Genomic DNA, 24,321 nt, shown 5'->3' on the forward strand with positions numbered 1-24,321 from the left:
ATAAGCAAAGCTAATTCCCTAACTTATCTCCAGCGTGCCGTATAATTGATTTCATCAAATAAAATCTGCCTAATAAAGCTCTGGAAGTGAAGGGAAAGCTACAACTTAATTGTAGTTCAGCCACGAATCAATTCCTCATCTTCTATCTTGTTTTCTGACCATTCCTGTGTGTTGGTGAGGGCCAGAAAAAAATGGAAAATTTACAAATATTTCTATCCTCTGGATCACTGACGTTTCATATCCAGACTGAAAATGAAAGGAAGGTTTGCAGATTGGATCAGCCACAGTCAGGAAATGTCTGGGTCAAAATGTCCAGCAGTGAAGAGCTTTACCCTTCCAAAAAACAAAATATGAATTTTATGTGTAAATTTGTGCTTTAGTTCATCCTGTTGCTTCCCCTGAACACAGAGTTAGGAAGAAAGGGATTAAGGCTAACTTATTTTGTAGTATCTTCATGTCAGAGACACAATAAAAATGTAAAGCACAGTAAGAAGTTACAATCTCAGTCCTTGTTTGCTGAGTGAAGGTGTTTAGGAAATATTTTGGGTAAAACCTCTGCAGTGAAATCCTGCAATGATTCACGTTGAAAGATATTCAGCTTTTCTTTGTTTTCAGTTTGGAGTAAGTGTCATATCCAGGAGGGAAAAAAGGAAGGATTGGACCACATTTATCCCACATTTCCTGGGATGCCTGTGTAGCTGGAGGAGTGGTGGATGATCTGGGTGAGCAGGTGCTGCAAATGCATAAATTGCCTGTGAAAATAAATGTTGTAGGAGTCCAGCCCAGCCAAAATGCAAGATGTAGGGTTTGTTTTTTTTTCCTCAAGATGGAACTGTTTCTCTTTTGGGTGCTCATTTTAGGAATGGCTTGGATCTCTCCAGTGAGAATGTCAGCTGCAACTTTTGAAAGCTTCCGTTCTTCACCTTGTCTCAATTTGCTGCTGCTTTTCATAAGCTGAGAAAACACAGGAGATGTTTTGGCCGTGTAAGAAGCCTTAAGCTCTTCAGAGGAAGATGCTGAGGGGAGTGGTGAAGTGACAACTCCTGTCTCCTCTCCTTAATCTTGTCAGCCTTGGGATTTCAACATGGGCTGCTGGAATGGGAGCATCATCTTGATTTAGAGTTCTTATCCAGGTGGGTTGAATGTGCCAGAGGCAGCAGCCTGGCTTCAGCAGGGATTATTTAAAGCAGTCATAACATGGCAGGCTTTTTATTTTGAAGAGGCCCCATGTTTGTCTTCCAGCTGAGAGGCTGCAGAGATCAGGGAGGGTCAGGAATGGATGGAGGAGGAAAAAGGAGCGTGCTATCCAGAGCCTTGCATTTCCCTCGTCCACCATCCATGCAGAGCTGGGCTTCACCAGAGATACCTCTCCTTGCTTTCTGTGTTTGCACAGCTGGGTTTGAAGCACGCTCTTGTAGCACATACATTCAGAACAAATATAATCCCTCTCCATCCTCCCCCTGGTATTCCTTGTGTGCAGGATCAGCTTGCAGCCCGTGCCTCGAATCCTGTGAGACGCTGGAGCCACCCTGAGAAACACTGCCTTGAAACACACCCTTCCCCAGGCCAGCCACCAGGACACTGGGAATGGCGACTGGAAGGTACCTTCAGCCAGGCTGTGGATCCTGAGAGAGGTTTCACTCTGTGGGGAGGAACAGCAAGGTGTGACAGGGCTGGCTTTGTGCAGCTCATTACGCTCCCGTCGCCGATTTCTAAACGGAGTCCTGGCGCTGAGACAGAGCAGGTTTGCTTTTACTAAAAACAGAGGGGTGGGTTTTTTATTTTTCTTGTACCAAAGTATGTAACTTTAGATAGCCATCTCTGTGCCTCTGAGATTATTTTTTTTTTCCCCCCACTGACATTCACCTTGATAAGCTACAAAGAGGCAAAAACTGCAGTGGCTTGCTGTGTCTTGACTAGTATCTTGCTTTGATAGAAATCCTCAGGGTAAAAAAAACCCACCTTGTGCAGCGAAAGCAAAGGCTGAAGTGGCTTTCATGAGGCAGGCTTAGTTCCCCTGGAGGACTGACATCCCCATTTTTGAGGCCTAATTGCATGAAGTCTCCTGTGATAATTTCTTAGACAGCGATGAAAAGCAGCTGGAGCCAGCCTCTGGCATTGAGGGGTACGAGCCCAGCGGGTCAGAGCGGTGTCTTGATAGGGCAACAAAGAGATCCAAAGCCTTGGACAACAGCGATCCTGTCGGATGTGGTTAAAGCCTTTGTTCATCCATTGCTAACACACATCCCTGGGGGGGATCAATATTAAAATGCTTCCCTGGAAGGTGTGCTTCCTGTGCAACTTGGGACAATATTGTGATGATAAAGGAGTGCTTTTGTATGAAGCGATTGTTGGTTTGGAGCAGAGGCAGTGTTTGTAAGAGTCCTCAGTCTGACACGGGGCTGGTGACAGCAGCCTGGCCACACAGGGCGATGGCAAGGACCCATCAGCAGCACCTGCCTTCGTGTGGAGGGACCACAAACCAGGCTCCCTGCAGCAGCAGCCTGAGGGTTTTGTGTTCCTGGCTCCCCTTTTTCACTCTATATTGCAGGATCAGGCGAGGCTGTGCTTGCTCCCTGCGTGTTATCCCACTTCCAGCATTCCCCTTCCTTGCTTTCCCAGCCATACAATGTCCCAGCCCCCGGGCTCAGCTCGTAGCATGTGTGGGGTATTGATTTCTGTTCCACTGAACGATAGCCTTCAAAGGATGGCTGGCCATAATGAGCTGGGCAGCTGCCAATAGCTCCGTGTCACCAGCAGCTTGTGACTCTCCGTGTGTCAAAGCTCTGCTGCCCCTCAGTACTTCAGATGGCTTTTGTGTCTGTAAGAGCAGACACAATGTCTCAGCTTCTTGGGGTGCGCCTACATCTTCTGAACCCTTTTTGAAGCTATTTCTGCATTTGATTTGGCAGCCTAAAACCCACAGAAGGAAAGAACATAGGTTTGGAGGCATGCAACCCCTACGTTTAACTTGGACATCACAGCCCCCTCATAAACCCTAAGGAACAAGCCCTTTTGAAAGCCCTCTGCAGTATTGATTTATCATTTTCTGCAGCATCAGCATCACTTTGGAGAACAAGGGGCCTTGGAATGTAACTGTACGTTGTTTCTGTAGGTATCTGAAGTGCCTCGTGGGAGTGCATGATCGCTCAAGATGCTTCATAATTTACTCCTTCTCATGTTTTTCAGCTGCGCAATGAAACATTTCTGAATATCCAGGAATGAGGGTCCCTACAGATGGCATTGACATGCACCAGGCTCACATGAAAACCCTCGCATCACCTGCAGGAAGGAGAAAAGGAAGGTAGGAATGAGGCTCAGAATTTCCTGAACCTATGTGGCAGGTTTGAAGCTCCTGAAAAGGTTTTAAACACGGTAATTTTGCTTCTTGAATCCTCTTCCTGGGATGCCCCACTCTGACTCTCAGTAGTGTTGTTTCTGTTGAAGTACCTGATGGGCTGGTTGATGTTGAGCTGGTAGCATCAGGTCCTAAAGGATTCCAAAAGCAGCTGTCCCAAAGTGTGAAGTTTCACTTGTAACTCGGAGAAGACCTCAATGACCAAATGTATGCAAGGGATTACAAGCCTCACTTGCCTCTTGCTGGTGAGAGAAGGCTTATGTCATCCCAGATATTTTTTGAGAGTAAATAAATGGCTTTGTTTTACATTATTTGAGAGAAGCCCAACAGGAAATTTGCTCTGTTGACTTCAGTGACCTCGAAAACACGCGTAGCCATTTAATCTGGCTCATTCGAGTTCTGTGTGGATTTGTCATGGGGATGTAAACGCTGGTTGAAATCTTACGAAGATAAGTTTTTCTTGAGTGGGAAGGCCAAGAGACTGCAGTTTATTGAGTAAACATAGAGAAATAGTCTTTATTTCTGGCTCCATGTTGGGATTTCTAGCTCACTGCTCCTCCAGGCTGAATGCCAGCGAATCCTTGAAGGTAAGGCAGGGGGAAGTGATCCTTTGACAAAACAAGTCTTGAGGGGTTGAGATACCATCAGCATATCCCTGTCTGCTTAAATTAGCTGATGCAGAACTAATGGTGGGCATATGAGTCAGGGTATAAATACCAGTCCCTGCTGAATGTTGATCTCTGGAGCACAGGAATTGTTTGTGGCGTGTTGACCTGCCCTGAACTCCTGGGCAGTCCCAGGAGTTATTGATAGTTGCAGCCCAAACACAGTGAGCAGCACCTTTTGCTCTGTGCAAACACACTGTGAAGACCAATTCTGAGTCCCAGAACCGCCCTCCATCCATCCTTGGTTTGCTCTGACTTCCCAGCATGTCCAAGGCACAAGGAGTTGTTCTGGAGCGACCGGTCATGGGCACCAGATGTTGGCCCTACCATGGCTGGCCATCCCTGCTACCCAAACACCTGTCTGTGTTAATCAGTGCTTCATGCCCAAATCCTGAAGGATGAACCAAAATGTCTTCATGGACTGGGAAAGCCCCGAAAGTGTGTGTAATGTCTGTTTTGCAAGACCAATCATCATGTGTGGGCCTCTTGCTCAACAGTGAACTGCTTGGTGAAGGTCTTGCAGAGAGACTGGAAGTGCCTTTTGCCCTCTCCTTCATCCATCTGGCCATTCATAGCTTGCTGGGGGATCCAGAGGATGTAGAGGGACTGGCAGAAGTGGCAGCTGGCCTGGTGGCAATCCTGCTGTCTCCTGGTTCCCTGTAATAATCCATAAATTACCCTCCCTCGCTTCTGGAGCCAGCGGTGGGCGTGTGCTGATTACAGCGCTGTGCTTGACTCATCACTGCAGCTTGGCTTCAAAACCAAATGTATCCTTTTCTTTTTCGTGTCAAGAACATGATTAAGTCCTCCTGTTTCTGTGCAAGAGCCTGGAGCAGCTGCCTCCGTTCTCCTCTAGCTGGACTGCGTTTCTCAGGATACAGGAGGGATGCCAAGGAAGCAATGTCTCTCCTGGGAGAGGGTTGGATGAATCATGTTAAGGGAGCTCCAGCAGAAAGTTTCACCCCCAAAGGGTGGGGAACAGCAGCTGATCTAGACCAAATGATGACTTAACCTTGAAAATTAAGACGTCGTTCCTTCAATTTTTGTCCTGCTGGAAAACTGAAAATATTTCCATGACAATATTTCCATGAAACCCAACTTTTTTTTTCAGCAGACAACTTTTCTTCTGCCCAAAGCCTGCCTGTTGGAATACTCCCCACCAGCTCTACTGGTGGGCTGGGAATTTCCAGGACTAGCCTGAAGTTTCAATCAAGGCGTTGTTTGGGGTTTTTTGGTTTGTTTGTTTGCTTGCTTTTAAGGCAGCCAAGCAAAACAGCTGCTGGCAAGAACTTTGGTACCTGATTCATCCTTATAAAATTCTCTGTAAAGTGAGAAGGCATGTGCTGTTTAAACTGCATTTCCACTGCTACTCCCAAGGAAGAGTTAATAAAGGACTTAGAGGTGTTTGTTTCATTTTGGGTGCCTAATCGGTTCTCAATTTGTTTCAGATGAGCCATGTTAAATTTATCCCATGACCGTGTAATTACAATCTGTCTTTCAATCCCTTAAATAGCCACTCTTGTCTTTTCAAGCATTATTTTGGTTCACCTTCCTGGCGTCCAGTTTTAAGTAAATATTTTAAGCTCCGAGGAGCTTAAAGTTCTCTGCTTTCTGCTCTCCTGGCTTCCTTGAGGACAGCAAGGGCTTCACTGATTTCCGCTGATGGACTTCAGATCAGTTCCACATTTCTTTCTGGCCTTTCATTCTGGTGGAGAGCAACTTTTTGGTTGTTTAGAGAGTGGAAAGGAGCCTCAGGGACTCTCCTTTTTCTCTTTGACAGTGGAAAGCAGGCATTTTCTTTATCTTTTGTGCCTTGGTGCAGCTGAAAGGTGCTGGAGCAGACCCTGGAAAGGGAAGGTCCTGCAGAAGGAGGAGAGGATGGGCCCGTCCTTCCTGGAAAGGGTGGAGCAGGGTGGCCTCTGGCTCTTCAGGACGTCATGGAACACCACCCAGCCGATCCTGGGGATGACTTCAGACTGGCTTGAGGATGAAACACCACCAAGGAATGACATTTTAACTTGGGTTTTTAAAGTTCTAGGCAGAGTGTCTGCTCTGGGTCTGGTTGGTAACAAGTTCCTAACTTTGCCTTTCACTGCTTGGCCACGGGTTTCTTTGTGTGTTTTGAAATGTGACTATCCATGAGGGAGTACTGGAGTTTTTCCCACCTCCTTCTCCTTAGTGACCTCTCTTTCTTGCATTTCTTGTGCTCCTTCAGGCTTTATTGCACTGGTGAGAAAAGATGGAGTTAAAATAGTCACAGCTTTTCATTGAAGACTTTGCTGCATTAAAAAGAGCTGATTAACTCCCTCTCCATCAAGCTTTTGATATTAAAATCAACATATCTCCCTCTTTTCCAACTGGTTTTATTGGTGTGAGCTGTGCAGAAAGGACTGTGACTGCAATGCACTTGGCCCCATGAGCAGAGAAGGGGCAGGTCATGGATAAAGACTGGGCAGAGTCTTCTCCTCACTGGGACCTCTCCTGAGGCTGGAAAATCTCCAGGGTTGGTTTTGCTCATGTTTTTGCTGTTCTAAGTGGAACTGACTTTTAAAAAGGAGTGTTAAGATGGTCCTGCAAACACGGAGGGGTTGAGAAGTTCAGCTACTGTGATGATGGGTATTTTTTGGGAAGGAAAGAGGTGTCCATTAAAAAATACTTGGGTTTCCACGTGTATAATCCCTAGACCTGCTTCAGCAGAGCAAATTCTCACAGGCTAGGTGAGAAGTGATTTTACAAGGACATGTAGGACAGGACAAGGGGGAATAGCTTCCCACTGCCAGGGGGCAAGGTTAGATGGGATATTGGGAAGAAATTTCTCCCTGTGAGGGTGGGCAGGCCCTGGCACAGGGTGCCCAGAGAAGCTGTGGCTGCCCCATCCCTGGGAGTGCTCCAGGCCAGCTTGGACAGGGCTTGGAGCAGCCTGGGCTAGTGTGAGGTGTCCCTGCCCATGGCAGGGGGTGGAACTGGATGGGTTTTAACCATTCCATGATTGTCCCAGAGCTCTCCAAGATGAGCAGTGGCAACTACCTGCAAAGCCCCTGTGGAGAGACTGATCTGTGCCTTTCTTCTGTCTGGAGGAGAGACACGCAAAGCTCTTCCCAGCACTGGTTTCTGTGAGATGGCATTGCCTGGCTGTGAATATTCATGTGCAGCTTGTTTCTGCAGCAAAAGTGTGAGCAGGGCTGTGGTGCTGCTAATTGCAAGTGAAAGTGTTAATTTTCACACGGTTGTAAAAGAAATCCCAATTCGTGAAGATTTCGCTTGAGTCAGGGGTGAAGTTCCTGTCACTTTTAAAGGGCGCAGATGGGAAATGCTGAGTTGGAATATTCAGCCCCTCTTAAAATACTTTATTCCATCAGAAAGATTCGCAGGCTCTCTCAGCATGTTACTTTGTCAAACTCACCTTTTTTTTTTCCTGAGAGAGGTTGGAGTCTCGACTTATTATTCATCTTTCTATTGCAGCTTTGTTTAGTGGAGTTTATACATTCTTAGATCAAACATTATACAATCTGACCAGGAATCCTGCAATCACAGTGGGAGATGGGAAGAAACAGCATAATTTATTCTATAAACAAAGGCATCATCCACATTAAAGTACAAGTTGGTTAATAAAATGGGTTTTAATGCAATAAAAAAAAATAAATATGCAGCTTTCCCTGAGCTGTGTTTAGAAATAGTTGCACTCAAAAGAGGAATGTGGCACTCATGTCTTCCCACAGAGGCTGCCTTCACCTCCTGGAAGCAGCTACCCTGCCTGGTTTTGTCTGGGAAGACTGGAGGGATTTGAGCAGCTCCTTATTGTAAAATGGAGTGGATAATGAATGCCAGCAGAAGGACTGAACTCCATTTAATATTTATCCTGAGGTGAACCAGCTGCTCTAGGTTGGAAATGCGCACAAGCTTGTGCTGAGGAGAGCTCTGAGGAGCTTAGCAGGGGCAGAAAAAAGGTGATGTCCAAGCATCACTGGGTGTTGGCATTACCCACAGCGTGGTCTGGAGGATGCAGCTGTTAGATCCTTGTGGGACAGCTTTGCTGTTAAAGTTGGAACTTTGGCCAAATGGCCAAATTACTGTGCTTTGGGCTGCTGGGTGGGCAAAGGATCCTCCTGAGTGCCTACTGGACAACCAGCCTCGTTGAGGAGCTGGAAAATTTAGTGAGTGGGGTTTGTGCTGTGGGCAAAGAGCTGGTGGATCAAGCTGCTGCTTCTGCATCTGAGCTCTGGGAACGAGCAGAGTTGGGGGGGATGTCCACTTTTTTCTGAGGATGTGTTGGAATGTGGGCAGGGAGCAGCTCTCGGGCTTCCCTGCAGCACCGATCTGGGAATTACCAGCTGGATCAAAACTTGCTTTATCCACCAAACATTATAAAAGCACCTGGAAGGGGGAGAAAGGCTAACTTCAGTGAAGGTAGTGGTACAGTGAGCCAGGAGAAGATTTCATCCTGGAGCTGTAGTGAGTACCACCTGGACTGCAAACCAAAAGCTCCTGAGAGTTATTACACACATGTGCACACAATAGAGCTCAGAGCCCAGCCACGGAGACCTTTCCTTGGGGATCCATATAAAATACCTCTCACAAAAGCTGCCCTGTGTGCAAGCAGAGGAACTCCTGCTAGTGACGTTAAAAATGGTGAAAAAAACCCTCACAACCCCTTTTCCACACACATCCAAGTGGTGCAACGCTTATCTTGCTGCCAGTCTGTTGGAGATAGCAGCACAGCTAAACAGCACACACCATATGGGGCACTAAAAATGCTGCCTGGGAAGAGCTTTTCAGTGGCTGCTCTGAATTGTGCCAATGTAAAAAATGTCCCCTTTGTCGTGGTGGTGAATGAATCTTCTTGTTCCCCTTTCTCCCTGGATTTATGTTAACCCTGGCTTTCAGCCGAGTTTGATCTGCTCACTTTATTGTATTGCAAACAGTAGTCAATGGCTCTTCAGCTCGAGATCGCCTGGATTTATTTTCAGGTCAAGTCAACTCTCCTTGACCCAAGTCTGAACCAAAATACATTCCCAGAAGATTCCCCCACAGGATATGGGATCCAAAGACAGAGTGACATTGTAATGAGTTCAAGGTTTTGGCTCAGTACAACGGAGCCCCTGTTGGTGCAGGGAAGGCGCTGAGCAATCCTTATTTCAGCAGATTTTGTCACCCATCACTCACTTCACTGAGCAGTGTCCCACCACGGAATCCCAGGATGGTCTGGAGTGGAAGGGACCTTAAAGCTCACCTTGTTCCACGCCCCCACCATAAGCAGAGACATCTTCTACTAGGCCAGGTTGCTCCAAGCCCCAACACACTGCTGGTGTTTGTGGTGTGCAGGGAAGCCAGTCCTTATGGATGTGTTTGCGTGGCTCTAACAGTGTGGGATTTGCTGTGCAGGCTTTAAGCGACTGACGAGATGGTCTGCATTCTTTTATTATTTTTTACAAGGAAAATGGGATGTCTTTTGGGGACTGCCTGGCACAGAGGCAGAACCAAGTGATACTGTGACATGAAGTGTAAAACACTGCTTTGAAAATTTGGGGCAAAACCGGAATGAACTCATGGATTTAGCCTGGGTGATAAATCTTCCTTCAAAATAAGGCAGCCTTATGTTTGGTACAAAAGAGTGTTTATTTCTTCTATGGAAAAAAAAAAAGAAAAGAAATGGTGTAATCAGCTAGGATTAACTTTCCAGGGGCCCTGGACAGAAGCTAAAGCCCAGACTGCCTCCTTCTTGTGCTCACATTGGATAATTTGAGTAGTCTAAAACCTCTCTGGCTTCCTATGGTTTTAGGCTATGAGCTGCTGCCAGTGTGCCTTGAACCTAAAGCCATTGCTAAGGACCTCAGCAACAGAAATTAAATGTCCAAGTGTTTGGCTGGTATCAACTGCCTGTTTCAACTGGGAGCCTGGCCCAGGTGTGGAAAAAAATAGGGCCTTATTCCTGTTTCTCATCTTGAGGAGGTATTGAATCCACATGGCAAATACACAAATAAGGTCCAGCTGACTTAACATTGCATTAAGAGTCTTTGTGGTTCGGGTGTGCTGCCTTTGTTGTTCTGCCTGCTCGTGGTTAATGTTTCATCAGCCCCTTTTTTATTTTATCTGCTCGTGTAATTACCTGGGAACAGCCCCGTGTGCAGTTTGGTGATGCTTCAAATTCACACCTCATCGGGATGGATGCTGGGGAAGCTGTCAGGGAGATAGCTGGGCAAAGGGAAGGAGGAGAGCGGGAAGTCCAGCAGGAGCATTGTACGTGTGAGCTCTCTTGGGCAGATGTGCTCTGTGCTGTCTGAGTGATAAGCAAATCCCATCTTTGCTGATGGGTCAGGTTGGGTTATCTGTGCCTGAGCTGGCTGAGAGTGTGACGGGGTCAAACAGGCATCGATTGTTTCATGGTGCAAGAGCTGCTCAGCGGTCCCTGTTATCTTGTGAGGTGAGCTTAAGCTGTGCTCTCCCCTTGTTCCTCTGGAATAAACTCCTTTGGATGGTGAGTTAGCACAGGGGAAGGCCATGGGCACGAGCGGTTACTGTACGCTGAGTTGTGTGTCTGCTGAAAACCATCCCGCAGCTATTCTGTGAGGGTTTTTCCTGCAATCCACAGGTCTCTCCTGAGGAAAGATTCACTCCAGGAGACAGGTTAGGGAGGAAAAAGGGAGCAGGGAATGCTCGTCTTTCAAAGTAACACAAGATCTGTGTGGTCAGGAGACAGGTGGGTAGCCAAAGGTGGAGTGTGACCACACCTGTGGAAGGGGGCCTGAGGCCAGTCCCACCCCACGCCGTGGAAGCTGCCTTTGTGAGGAGGGAGACCTTGCTGTGTGCAAGGTGTCTGCCAGGAAGGGTCTCTCAAGGGAGGCAGGGGTTTATCTGCCTCCACAAGATGCAATTTAGGTAGGAGATGGGGCTGGATCTGCTGCAGGAGCATCTGGCACGTGCCACTGGAGCCTCCTGGAGAATGGAGACCAGGCATTTAGGGAGCCTAGGCTGGGAAGCAGCTGGAGCAGGGCTTTGGAGAGCCCATGTTTTGCCCTGGCTGTTGAGTTGTCCCCAATCCTGAGTGGCTGGCTGGGCTGAGAGCCCAGGAGGGCTCAGGCCATTTCCACTGCTGAGCCAGAAGCAATCCAGAAGGACACTGGCCAGACAGTTCCCAACCACCAAGCATCAAATGGAAGCAGCTGTAATGTCTTTGTCTTCTCACCTGTTTGCTGGTGGGCAAACAGTGACTGTTCACAGTAAAAAATTACCCTCTGTGTTCCCTTACTTAACATTTTCAAGGAGTTGTGGCTAAATGGAGGTGACCTTCACTCTCAGCTCCCATGCATGGGCTTAGCTCCAAGAACTGCAGTCAAACTACGCTGACTTTCAGCAGCTGGGACTTGAGCCCTGCGTTTAACGTCCCTTCGTCGGTGCTCATGCACTCAGTTTTCCTAGCCAAGGTTATATTTGCTTTCCTTCCTCAAGGACTGCTCTAAATATCAGACTTTAAAACAATATGCCTTTTTTCCCCCTGCAGAGAACAATATGATATGCCACTGTTGAATTAATATATCCATGAAAAGTGAATATAATCTCTCCAGCAGATCCCCTTTCCAAAAGATTTATGATTTGAATGAATTTTTTATTTCTTACCGGTCTGTAACATTTAGTTGTTTTACACCTAGCAGGACTCTTTCCCATGGAAGCAAGCGAAGGTGGGGGGATCCCATCATCCTAATTCCAGCTCCTTGCTTTCCTCTCTCTGTCCCCAGCCTGCCCAGTTTGCTGCTGATGCAGATTTCCATAGCATGGCTCCTGTCAAAACCCACCCTTGCCACGTTCATGTCTCTCTGCTAATCTGAGAGTGCGCTGTGAGGACAGGAGAAGTTTATGAATAATGTTTATGTGAAAATCAATGCCTCTGAAAAATCTTCTCTGCTCCAGGCAGGATTTCTGGCTCAGGGTTTGATTTTATCCTCCTCATGGTCACATTCTGGCACGCTCTCAAATAAATGGCAAGAATGCCTCTGCAGCAGATTATGAAGCAGCAAATAACAGTCATTGGTAACACCTTTATTTAGTGGAAAGGGTAAGATGGAAATGAACTGTGAAGGAGAGACTCATCCTTCTACAGTTATTGCCTACACAGCTCATATTCCTAATTCCACCACCAACTGATTTCTCCTCAAAAGCTCTCATCACACTGAAAATAGCAAATTGATTGCTCTGCCAGCCCTCCTCACTGGATCCTGCCGGGATGCACACCATATTATTGCTTGGCTTTGGGAAAGCTCACTGGGATTGACAGAAAATGCCCTGCCATGCAGGTGGACAAGACCTTAAAGCTTTTTCCTGCTGTGTGTCTCTCTCTCTCTCTCCTTCATCCCTGGGGGTATCCAAGGAACACCTGGACGTGGCACTCCATGCTCTGGGTTGGGTGACAAGGTGGGGATCGGCCACAGCTTGGACTCGATGATCTTGGAAGCCTTTTCCAGCCTAAACAATTCTGTGGTTCTGTCTTTGGGTGCACAAAGCCAGAGAATGGTTAAAACCCTGGGTGGCCCAGCTGAAGGAGGCCACGTGAAGCACTGTGTGCTTTGAGTTGTCTCTCTGAATCAGAGCTGTTCAGTGTCACTTGTCAGGAAGCGAGAGCTGACGGCAGCGTCCCTGGGCCGGACAGGGCCTGGAAAAACACAGATCTCTCCCGGCAGCTTCTCACAAGGCTTTCAGCGTGTGCTGCCTCACAGATGCTGGAGGAGGCCTGTGACAGCCCAAGGAGCTCAGCTTTATGCTTGAAAATCTCCCTCTTCAATTTGGTCCTTCTTGTTGTGGTGCTGAAGCTCATAATGCAGCCTTTAGAGCTGCAGCAGAGATGGAAAGTGGCCCCCGAGGGGCTTTGTGCAATAAAAATATAATATCTCATGAACCTTTGAACTAACAGGTGGGTGGCGTGCAGGAGGAAGGGAAGTCCTGAGCTGTGATTTCTCTTTTATTGCTGGTTAGTGGTTTAGGCTCAGCTAGGGGAAGCAGGAAGCCTTGCCCTAGGATGGGGTTGTGGTTGCCCTGGCAGCTTCTCCGTGTACTTCTCTTCCTTTTTTCTCCACTTTTAAGAGGTCAGCTTCCTTCTGCCGCAGTTTCCCTAGCGTTGCTTTCCCACCCCCTGAACAGCTTCTTCAGCTTGGGGCACCTCTGGCTCACTCCATCCTTGTGCAGAGGAGGACTCTGGTTTCCTGGTGCTGCCTCTGAGCACAAGAACCTTTCCTGTCCTGCAGCGGGAGGATGCTTCTCCCTGCTCTCTTCCCCTCGCTTTCTCATCCGTGCGCCTGTTCCAGGCCGGACAGGACGGGGCTGGACAGGAGACCAGCCCTGGGGCTTCCCTGAGGCTGCTGACGCTGCTGGGGCACGGTCTGGCATTAAATGACCCGATTGTTCCCTGCTGGTCGGGCCAGTGCAGCTGGGCAGCGCCGCCGTCGCTGCCTGCTGGAAATGCGCCGCTCATTTCCTTTCTGCTGCCGTCTCAGAGGTGACTCCTGATGCAGTCATCTATTTATTCCTTTTGCTAGCGCAGGGCCTTGTTCCTCCATCCATCATCCCAGCGATGCAGTGAGGAACGTGACCAGGAGAGGACAGAGGACTGGTTGTCTTGGCACAGGGAGAAGCGGGCGCTGCGTGTTCATCCCGCAGGAAGCTCGGCTTCACCTTCGGACACTTCATGGATCACAGCCTGGCTTCCTCCAGGGCTGTCCCAGGCTTTGTCGTGGCCGGGTGGGTGTTTGCACTCCTGGCACTGTTCTCTGTCTGTGCGTGAGGCTGCTCCCACCTCGCTCCTGCTGCACGCAGATCCTCTCTTGTGCAACTGGAGAAATGTTTCCCTTTGTCCCGTTCTGATTCTATGCAATCAAAATGCTCCCCCCACCCAATAAAATCTGCAGTTTGCCTTCTTGGCCTTCCCCTCTCACCCCCAAACGCATGTCCTTTCTAGCACTCGAAGCTGCCAACTTGAGCTTTTTATTTTTTATTTTTAATTTCTCTGTTGATTTGAGTAGGCAGGGCTGGGTGTCAGCTTCCATCTGCCTCCCAGCTGGAAAGGGAAGCCTTGAGAGAAAGGGAGGGTGCTTTCAGCCTGTGTTCCCAAAGGCAATGGGAAAGGCTGTGAGAACTGGGAGAAATTCAGGTTTTTTTTCTCTTCCTACCCCATTAGTAAAAACTTGTGCTTTTGGAGAGAAAAAAAACAAAAACAAAAACAAACAAAACAAAACAAAACAAAAAAAAACAAAAAAAAAACAAAAAAAAAAACCATATTGCTGTAGTTCAGGCAGTTAAACAAAATATAAATGCACACCAAAGCAGTTAAATAACAATCTGGCTTTCAGTGCTGCATTTTGCCCAACTCGGACATGTTGCCACAGACTCCCCCATAACAGGGTGAAAGTTGCAGAGCTTTGCTTTCCTAAATCATAACATGGTTTGGATTGGAAGAGACCTTTCAGCCCATCCAGTGCCACCCCCTGCCACGGGCAGGGACACCTCTAGCCCAGGCTGCTCCAAGCCCCATCCAACCTGGCCTTGGGCACTCCCAGGGATGGGGCAGCCACAGCTTCTTTGGGCACTCCGTGCCAGGGCCTGCCCACCCTCACAGGGAAGGATTTCTTCCCAATATCCCATCTAACTCCACCCTCTGGCAGTGGGAAGCCATTCCCCCTTATCCAAAGTCCCTCTTCAGCTCTCTTGGAACCCCTTCAGGCACTGGAAGGTGCTTTACGGTCTCCCCAGAACATTCTGTTTTCCAGGCTGAACAATCCCAGTTCTCCCAGCCTGTCTCGTTTCTGTGACTGATGGATCACCTGGACAGCTGCATCTCCAAGGGGTTGCTGGCCACAGCAACTGCAATCTGCAATCACATCTCTTGGATCACCTGCCACCAGGCAGATACCAATTAATCATGGCAAGCAGGCAGCACCTGGACCTTCTGCCGATCCTGTCTGAGGTTCCCAGCTCTGCTTGCTCTGTTCTAGAGAGGTGGCTTTGTATTGTGCAGGTTTTTAATGCCTGAACACCAAGCAAAATCTAGTTTTTGTAACAAAAGGGGAACTGGCCCTGGCACTCCTGTGAGGAATGTGCTGCCTGTAAGAAGACACCTGAAGGGAGGAACCCGGAGAGAGCAGTGAGGCCTCTGCCCTTGCCAAAATGCAGGAGAGGGGAGGTTGCCCTCAACTCCTGGACACCCAGCAGCTCTGTGGTTCCAGGTGCTGGCTGGTATTTTTGGAGAGCTGTGGAAGACTTTGCATTTTTGGTGTTATTTTCTGGCACACTAAGTAAGGAAAAACCACTCCACTTGTTTGTTTGGCCAAGTGACCGGAGTGCTGCTAGAGTGCCTTTATTTTTGGTTTGTTGGTTTTTTTTTTCCCTAGGATTTTCAGAGCCTGATTTAGCCAAGTGCTTCAGTCCATGCTTATTTTTAAACCTAATCCTGTCGCTGTCTGACACCACCGTGCTTCAATCCCACCAACACCCATGGACTTGGGCAAGCACTTGGAATTCAAGCGGATGCCGAAACACTTCGCTCACAGACTGCTGTGAAGTTGGGAGGACCTTATCCAGGGAGAGCAGGGTTCAGGAAGGGAGATGAGGCAACTTACATCCCACCCTTTCCATCCATGGGATGGTGGGAGACTCATCCCTCTGTTCTTCTTGTTTCCTGGCACCCAAATCAGAAAGGACCCTAAAGACAGTTCCATGGGCAGGGATACCTTCTGCTGTCCCAGGGTGCTCCAAGCCCTGTCCAGCCTGGTCTGGAACACTTCCAGGGATCCAGGGGCAGCCACAGATTCTCTGTGCCAGGGCCTCATCACCCTCACAGGGAAGATTTTTTTTCCTAATATCCCATCTAAATCTACTCTCTTTCAGTTTGAAGCCATCGCCCCTTGTCCTGTTAATTTCCCATGGAAACAGGATTAAACATTTTCTGGGAAACAAAATACACGCTTCCTGGGGGCAGGTCCAAGGGCTAAACTTTAGCCCCGTATCTTCCAAAAAGTCATGGTTCAAAGATGCCAGCTAAGCTGTATGTCCTGGCTGGGCTTCAGCAACGCTGAAGTGATTTAGGAACCAGAGGTTGATGTGGCCTCAGGGGGAGGGTTTGGGGGCCAAGCCCTGCTCTGGTGTTTTGGGAGCAGCCTGATGGGTGTGCCTCAGATCCCTGGGAGCTGTCAGTGCCGCTGGCAGGGCGCAGCAGCTGGGCAGGTGGATCCCAGCAGCTTCCCTGGGACAGCCAGCCTGACCAACCCCCCTTTCCCTCGCCTTCCCTGGGCTCGGGAGCCGTGCAAGGAAGGGGATGTTCACTTCGAGTCAGTGACTCCCTGCCTTCTTGTCACTTTTCCTTGGTGTTTTTCTTGCTCTTGGGGAGGGAGCAGAGGTGAGGATCTGCTGCCTCCCCTTGCCTTGTCTTCTCCATACTTTATTGTGGCAGGGAAAAAACAAATCAAAATAGAAAACAGCTAGAGACATGCTGTTTAATTTTTTTCCTCCTCTTATGTCTGTTTTCTGCTTTTTCCCTTTTTAAAATTTTTTCTCTCCCCTTTTCCTCTATTTTCTCTTCCTCCCCTTCTCTTTCATAGTCTTTCCCCCTCCCCTTTTTTCTTCTGTATTTTTTCTCTTTTCCTCTCATTTTCTTTCTTCTCTTTTCCCTCTTTTTTCCACTTTCTCTCTTTTCCCTCTTTTTCTTTTTGCACTTTTTCTTTCTCCCTCTTTTTCTGCTTTCTCTTTTCTCTACTTTTTTTCCTTCTCTTTTTCTCTCCTTTTTTCCTTTCTTTCTTTTTCCACTTTTCTTTTTCTTTCCTCTCCTTTTTTCCTTTTTCTCTTCTTTTTCTCTCCTCTTTTCCCACTTTTCTCTTTTCTTTCCTCTCCTTTTCACTTTTTCTTTCCTCTCCTTTTCACTTTTTCTTTCTCTCCTTTTCTCTTTTCTCTTATTGTTCTCTCCCTTTTTCCCCTTTTCTCTTTTCTTTCCTCTCCTTTTCTCTTTTTCTTTCCTCTCCTTTTTTCCTTTTTCTCTTCTTTTTTCTCCTCTTTTTCCACTTTTCTCTTTTTCTTTCCTCTCCTTTTCTCTTTTTCTTTCTCTCCTTTTCCTTTTTCTCTTCTTTTTCTCTCCTCTTTTTCCACTTTTCTCTTTTTCTTTTCTCCTTTTCTCTTTTTCTTTCCTCTCCTTTTTTCCTTTTTCTCTTCTTTTTCTTCCTCTTTTTCCACTTTTCTCTTTTTTTCCTCTCCTGTTCTCTTTTCTTTTTCCTTTTTCCTTTTTCTTCTTTTTCTCCTTTTTTCTTTTCTCTTTTCTTTCTTCCTGTTTCTTTTTCTTTCCTTCCTTTCTTTTTTTTTTTTTTTTTTTCTCCTTTTTTTCCTTTTTCTTTCTTTTTCTCTCCTCTTTTCCCACTTTCTTTTTCTTTCCTCTCCTTTTCTCTTCTTTTTCCCTCTCTTTTTCCTTTCTCTTCTTTTTTTCCTCTTTTTCCACTTTTCTCTTTTTCTTTCTCCTTTTTTCTCTCTTTTTCTCCTTTTTCTTTTTCTTCTTTTTTTCTGCTTTTTCTCTCCCTTTTCCTCTCCTTTTTTCCTCCACTTCTCTCTTTTTCTCCCCTTCTCTCCTTTCTCTCCTTTTATCCTCTCTTCTTCTCTATTTCTCTCTTTTTTTTTTTTCTCTCCTCCTTTTCTCTCTTTCCCCCGCTTTTCCCTCTCTCTTTCCCCTCCCTTCTCCCCTCCTTATCTCTCCTCCCGTCCCGGTATCACCCCCTCTCCTACCGCGGCTGCCCGCACCCCTCGCTGCCGTTCCCGGAGACCCGGCGGGGCCGGGGCTGGGCCGGTCCGGGCCGGGGCTGGGCTGAGCCGATCTCGGGCCGTACCGGGGCTGCGCTGAGCCGCTCTGGGGCCGCAGCGGGGCTGGGCCGGTCCGGGCCGGGGCTGGGCTGAGCCGATCTCGGGCCGTACCGGGGCTGCGCTGAGCCGCTCTGGGGCCGCACCGGGGCTGGGCCGGTCCGGGCCGGGGCTGGGCTGAGCCGATCTCGGGCCGTACCGGGGCTGCGCTGAGCCGCTCTGGGGCCGCAGCGGGGCTGGGCCGGTCCGGGCCGGGGCCGCGGGAGCCGCCCCCGGGAGGCGGGCTCCCCTCACGGCCGGTATAAGGCGGCGGCGGCGCGGGGCCGCGCTCAGTCGCTCGGGCAGCGCTGCCGCCAGGCCCTGAGGTAAGGGCGGCACCGGGGGAACCCCTCGGGGCTGCGGGAGCCGCAGCGGGGGGGTCACACCGCGGCCGGCCCGCTCCCCCTGAGCACTCGCAGCGTCCCCCGGCTCCGTCGCGTCCCTCTGGGCTCGCAGTGGGTGGGGGGAGCCTCTTCTTCTTGCCCCCACCTGGATTTCCCGTGGCGGGAGGGTCTGGGGGACTTTGGAGTGGCCACTGCACCGAGCTCCGCTCCCCTGTGGGTGCCCCTGCATGCCCAGGTGCCATCCCCGGCTCCGTTCCTTCCCCTGCGGTTGTTTGTTTCTTGGGCTCGGAGCTGAGGGAGAGTTTAAATGTGCCGGGCTCGGTCTCGCAAAGCCCCTTGCGGGCATGGCTGTCCTCTTGTGGTGGCCACCTCCTCATGCTGGAGAGCCAGGCTGGCCCTGGGACACGGGAAAGGTGAAGGTGTGCGGGTGACAACCCGCCCAGCAATCCTGACTTTTCCTGGCACGGCTCGTGCCCTTCCCTGCTCGGGACGGGCGAAGCCCAGCTTGCCTATAGCCCTGGGCAGTCGGCAGGTCTGAGTGCAGGCAGGAGCGGGCTGTGGGATGCTCTGGGAAGCTCCCCAAATTGTTGAGGACTTGGACGGTGCCATGCCGTGCTGGGCTGCCCTCCCAGGCGGGGATGCTGGTGCCTGTTCACTTTGTCACAGCCTGCGGCGGGTGCTGGGCAGGAGGTGGGATGGGGAAGCTGCAATCCTGAAGGCTGCATCAGCTCCAGGGACAGCTCTGGGTTTTGGGTGCGTCTCCTTTCCTTCATGTCCTAACTCGTATAAACTAGCAGCGACTGGGCACAGCACATGTGCCTGCCAGGTGAAGGGGTGATGGCCTGCAAGAGTTTTACAGTGTCGTGGCCAGAAATTACAGTCCCAGCTTCTTTCACGAGTGTTTGGGATGCTGTGCTGTCTGCAGAGAGCGCTGAAGGTGTTTTTTTAGGAGCAGAGTGGCTTTATTGAGTTTGTCTGGTGGGTTCCCCCCCGTCCCTCCCAGCTAATCTGGGTGGGAGTCGGAGCTCAGGTTACAGCAGCTAATCCCAGACTACAGCCTGGTTTTTAGGGCTGTAATCTGTGAGTCCAGCCCTCCTCCCCGGCGGGACCTGGAGCCTGGGAGGCCGGCTCGGTTTCGGGTTTTTATTGCCGCGCTGGGGATGCGAAAGGCGCAGGCAGCTGGATGCACGTGTGTGCAGCAGCCCTGCTCTCGGAGTGCAGACAGGCTGGGATCGGGCTGAGCATCCCTCGCGCTCCCTAACATCCCCAGGGTGGCTCTGAGCCAGCAGCTGTGACTGTGGTGGCCGTGCTGTCCCCAGCATTAGTGTGAGCGAGCCTCAGCTTCAAGGGCTCTCTGCTGCCCTGTTGCTGCCTCTCTGTTGGAATCTGACACCCCTCAGCCAGGTCTGAGTTTCTTCTCCATGAGGTATGTGCTGGAGGCTTGGTGGTGGTGGGTGGTCACAGTCCTGTCCTGAATTGGGGTCTTGGGATTTGGAGTGAGCCTGTTCTCCTTGTTTTAGACCATGTGCCTCTCCAGGAGAAGCCCAGGCCCACCCAAGCTACTTTTGTGGGGTGTCAGGGTGGTAGCTGGGTGTTCCTCCTTCTCTGCTCCCCTTGCTGCCCCTAAATACCAGCAGGAGCCGGTGGCCTGTGCCATGGGGCTGGAAGTTTTGTGGCTTTTAGGGAGTTTGCTTTAGTTGCTGTGGGGTTTTGAGGTACGGGGTCTTGGGGATGGTGCTGCTTCTCCCTGTGTGTGAGAGATTTGGGAAGTGTTTGTGCTGGGGACACAGTGGGACCCTGGGTGAGGTCTGGCAGTAGCCCCATCCCTCTGTCCCACTTGTAGCCCTGGGATGAAGTGAACATCCAGGGGATGTATCCATCCCTGCTGCCTCCAGCACCTGGGTAGTACTGGCAGCTTGAGGGGGGCCTGTGCCTCTCAGGGGGAGGATCAGCCCTTCTGCCCTGCATAGTGTGGGTTAAATCATTCTCTGCTTCCCTGAGATGAAGACAGGATCAGCTGTCCCAGGACAGAGAGCTGCCACTGTCTCAGCTCCCTCTTTAGCCAGTGTTTTAGCAAAATCCGTGCTTAATTTGGTTTGAATCTCGGCTCTGTCTTTCATCAGGCCAGCAGGATGAAAGCCACAGGCCAGATCTCTTCACGGGGCCAATTTGGGCCTGTTTGTGGAGAGATTTGATCTCCCCTGAATGTGTGCACGGCCCCCCTCATTGTTAGTGCCACCAGCTTCCCCTCTGCTGGGACAATAGTGCCTTGAGTCCTCTCGGGTAATCTCCCCCCTTATCTCCCTTCTCTTCCGTAGCCTCTATCCCTGACAGGCAGGAGGAGGGTGGGAGGTTTGGGAAGAGCCAATTATGCAGGTGGAGAAGGAGAGGTGCTGTGTCGACTGGTGTCCCTTTTTTGGGGGAGAGGGGGTGAGAAGAGGATATTCAACACGTCTGAGCTCTTCCCTGCTTGCCTCCCCTCTATGCTCCTGGGAACCCCGCCAAGAGATCCTGTGGTGGGGTCAAGGATATTCGGAGATCCCCTGTTGCTCTCTGGTCACTTGGCCACACTGGCGTTGCCCCAGGCTGGTCACTCTCCTTCTGGGGCTGTGGTCATGGGGAGGAGCAAGGTGGCCATTGCTGGGGATGCTGGATGTGTCCATGTGTGGGCTGGCTGACCTGATGGTCCAGCTTAAGTGAAGCTATGAGGGAACAAGGATCCATCCCTTGGAAACCCACCCTCACCAGCTTTATTTTGGCATGTCCCAAGCTGGATCCTGTGCTCCAAAAGGGGCCTGGCTAAAGTGTGGTGCCCACAGGCCTGTGGCTGTGGGTGCTACCCTGGGTCCTATGGGAGTCCAAGGGAGGGGAACAGCATTTTTATGTTCCCTCAAAAGTACGAGGGCAATTAACATCACCACTTTAGGCTTTGTATGAACCACAAAGGTCTGATGGGCCTTTTCTTTCTGCTGGTGAGGAAGTTAACAAGTTGCTTTGTCCACTGCCTGCAGTTAGAAGAAAGCACCGAAGAGGCAGCAAAAGTAGATGTAGAAAAGCAAAAGGGTGGGAAGGAGGCAGCTGTGGAGCCAGCCATGATGGGGGGAGTGTTTTGAAATCAAAGCACTCTCCTAAAAAGAAAACTTAAGCCCAGCAGATCTACTCAGCAGTCAGGCTCTGAGTTTTCTTTCCTTTTCTCAAAGCTATGTAATGATTGTTAAGTGCAGGGGATACTTTGTAAAACAGAATTTGAGGGAAGGGAGGACGGAGCAGAATTTCAATTTAAGTTTAGATAGGGGTACAAAGCCCCTTAGTTCCTCACTTCTACTTAATGCAGCTGTAGCTGGGCTTGACAAGATGCTGACCAGAGCCTGTGGTAAATGTTTTTTACGGTACCGTGTATCAGCCAGATCAATTCTACTGCACTTGAGGGAGTGCAGATAAAATGGCTCAAAGATTCCCGTGCTGAAAGCGATAGGACCATCATTTATGCCGGAGGAGACAGATTTAGTCGCCTGACATTTATTTGGCCACGGTGTACTTTGCAGATTTCACACCCGGGGACGATAGCCAACCTGATGATGTCACATGTGAGCTGGAAGAGAAAGAAAAATCACAGAGCAAGCTGGTGCTGCTCCTCTTTTGTCAAGCAGATGAGTTTTGCTGAGTGCCTTGGTTGTTTTGCTCCACGGAGCTCTTTAATGGAAGGTGCCGGGGAAGAGCAGGATGTTCCTAAAGCGGCGCGTCCTGGTATGACATGGCAGCAGAAATAGCTCTGTAATTTACGTCATTTCTTTCAATCCTGTTTTGCCTTTAGGTCACTTGAACTCCAGTCTGAGCGACCATGAGCGCGCTTGACTTGACTTCCATCCTGGATTTCCTGGAGACGGCCAACTTGACGGAGATCAACTGGACGTGCAACAACGGCGAGTGCATCACGGTGGATGCGACAACATGCTCCGGCACACTCAACAAGAGCGCCCTGCTCTACACCCTGTCCTTCTTCTACATCTTCATCTTCGTCATAGGCCTGGTGGCCAACTCGGTGGTGGTGTGGGTCAACCTCCAGGCCAAAATGACTGGCTATGAAACCCACCTGTACATCTTCAACCTGGCCATCGCCGACCTGTGCGTCGTGATCACCCTTCCCGTGTGGGTCGTCTCCCTGGTCCAGCACAACCAGTGGCACATGGGGGAAATCACGTGCAAGATAACTCACCTGATATTTTCCATCAACTTGTACAGCAGCATCTTCTTCCTGGCGTGCATGAGCGTGGACCGCTACCTCTCGGTCGCCTATTTCACCAACTCCAGCAGCCGCAAGAAGAAGATCATCCGCCGCTGCATCTGCGTCCTGGTGTGGCTCCTGGCCTTCTGCGCCTCCCTCCCGGACACCTATTACCTCAAGACGGTCTCTTCCAACAACGAGACCTATTGCAGGCCCATTTACCCCGAAGAGAGCTTCAAGGAGTGGTTGATTGGCATGGAGCTCATCTCCGTGGTGCTGGGCTTCCTCATCCCCTTTCCTGTCATCGCTGTGTTTTATTTCCTCCTCGCCAAGAGCATCTCCTCCTCCAGCGACCAGGAGCGGAAGAGCAACGGGAAGATCATCTTCTCCTACGTCGTGGTGTTCCTGGTGTGCTGGCTGCCCTACCACGTGGCCGTCCTGCTGGACATCTTCTACAGCCTTCATTTCATCCCCTTCAGTTGCCAGATGGAGAACTTCCTCTATGCCACCCTGCACATCACTCAGTGTTTCTCCCTAGTCCACTGCTGCGTCAACCCCATCCTGTACAGCTTCATCAACCGCAACTACAGATACGAGCTCATGAAAGCCTTTATTTTCAAGTACTCTGCCAAAACTGGCCTCACTAAACTCATCGATGCCTCCAGAGTGTCAGAAGCAGAATACTCAGCTCTGGAGCAAAATGCCAAATGACTGCAACCCCAGAAAGAACCCCCCCGACTCTCTGACCCGATGTGGTTTTTTTGTGTGTTACGGTTTGTTGTTTATTTTTTGTTTTTACCCCTTCCTTTCAGTGTGCTTGTTGCGAACGGGGCGTGAATTGCAGCCTACAAAAGAGAGAGGACAAAGTGTAATTTAAGAGTAGGATCAGTTGGAAAGTGGAAGTGGTACCAAAATGAAAACCTTTTCTCCTCCTAGCCTAGTGTGGACTCCTCAACAACGCTATGCAAAAGGAAATGACTTCCTAGCAGACAAAGCCATTGTGTACCATAGATAACATGGATAAGCTTCTCCTTCCACGTCTTGATTCCCTCTTGTCTCCTTGTATATGTTTATATATATAGTGTGTTGTATTTAAAAGCTTGAGACTTTATTTTCTGCCTCTTGGTGTACCTTATATAAGTGTATTTGAAAGTTAAATATATTTTTATCACGTATTTGAAGCATATTGCTGATGAGTGTATCCAGAGTGCTGCAGTCTGAGTGTTAGGTCGCCGTTTGGTTCCAAGAGGATGCTGATAAATAGGATGGAAATTATCTCTTTGGAGCATCCTCCCTGGCTGGCACACTTTATGGACCATGGCTTTATGTGGTGTCACACCCACGTGCTGGAGCACGAAATGTATGTAGTGTAATATAGCTGCCAACATGTTAAAATTAACAGTATTGTCAGAGTTGTTAACTCCCACACCCCTGCTTCACCAGGCTGTATCCTCCTGCACAGAGTGAGTGATCTTACTGCTGAGAGTTGTCTCTATTTGTAAGTTATTTTTGTAAAATAAAGATCTGGGAAAAAATAATAAATATCTGTGCCTATCAGTGGTTTGACTTGCCAGCCTTTTCCTCAGGACAAAAAAAAAAAGCTAAAAAGGAGCCTCGAGGCCACCCTCTGTCCTTTGGTGCGGGAGCAGACAGGTCAGTCAGAGTTTTCCTGGTGTTTGGTGGCCAGAAAGAACTGATGGAGGAATGGGAGATGGCACTGGAGCGTGGTGAGCAGGGAAGGGGTGGGAGGAGTGGGTCTGTGCTGCTGGGGAAGGTAAAACTGATGGATTTATAAGGTAAAAGCTGTTAGGAACGATGAAAAGCTGTGTTTGTAACTTCGAAAGAAACACGGGGAAGGAAAATACGGAAGTGTGC

The 24,321-nt window shown here is 49.5% G+C and overlaps 2 protein-coding genes across 3 annotated transcripts in view; one reads left to right on the forward strand and one right to left on the reverse strand.

Moving 5' to 3' along the window:
• Positions 1-24,321, reverse strand: part of LOC116446882 — a 781,927-nt gene that overhangs the window by 613,401 nt on the left and 144,205 nt on the right. The window lies entirely within an intron of this gene.
• On the forward strand, positions 3,219-23,988 carry ACKR3 (atypical chemokine receptor 3). 2 transcript variants are annotated; one of them, XM_032115331.1, is made up of 2 exons: positions 3,219-3,304; positions 22,036-23,988. In XM_032115331.1, exon 2 carries the CDS (start codon positions 22,063-22,065, stop codon positions 23,155-23,157), a length of 1,095 nt encoding a protein of 364 aa, XP_031971222.1. In that variant the 5' UTR covers positions 3,219-3,304; positions 22,036-22,062; the 3' UTR covers positions 23,158-23,988. The 2 variants fall into 2 exon arrangements, with proteins under 2 accessions (XP_031971222.1, XP_031971221.1); XM_032115330.1 differs by lacking the exon at positions 3,219-3,304 and adding an exon at positions 18,101-18,203.

This window comes from Corvus moneduloides, chromosome 7, assembly GCF_009650955.1.
Source record: "Corvus moneduloides isolate bCorMon1 chromosome 7, bCorMon1.pri, whole genome shotgun sequence".
NCBI lineage: Eukaryota > Metazoa > Chordata > Aves > Passeriformes > Corvidae > Corvus > Corvus moneduloides.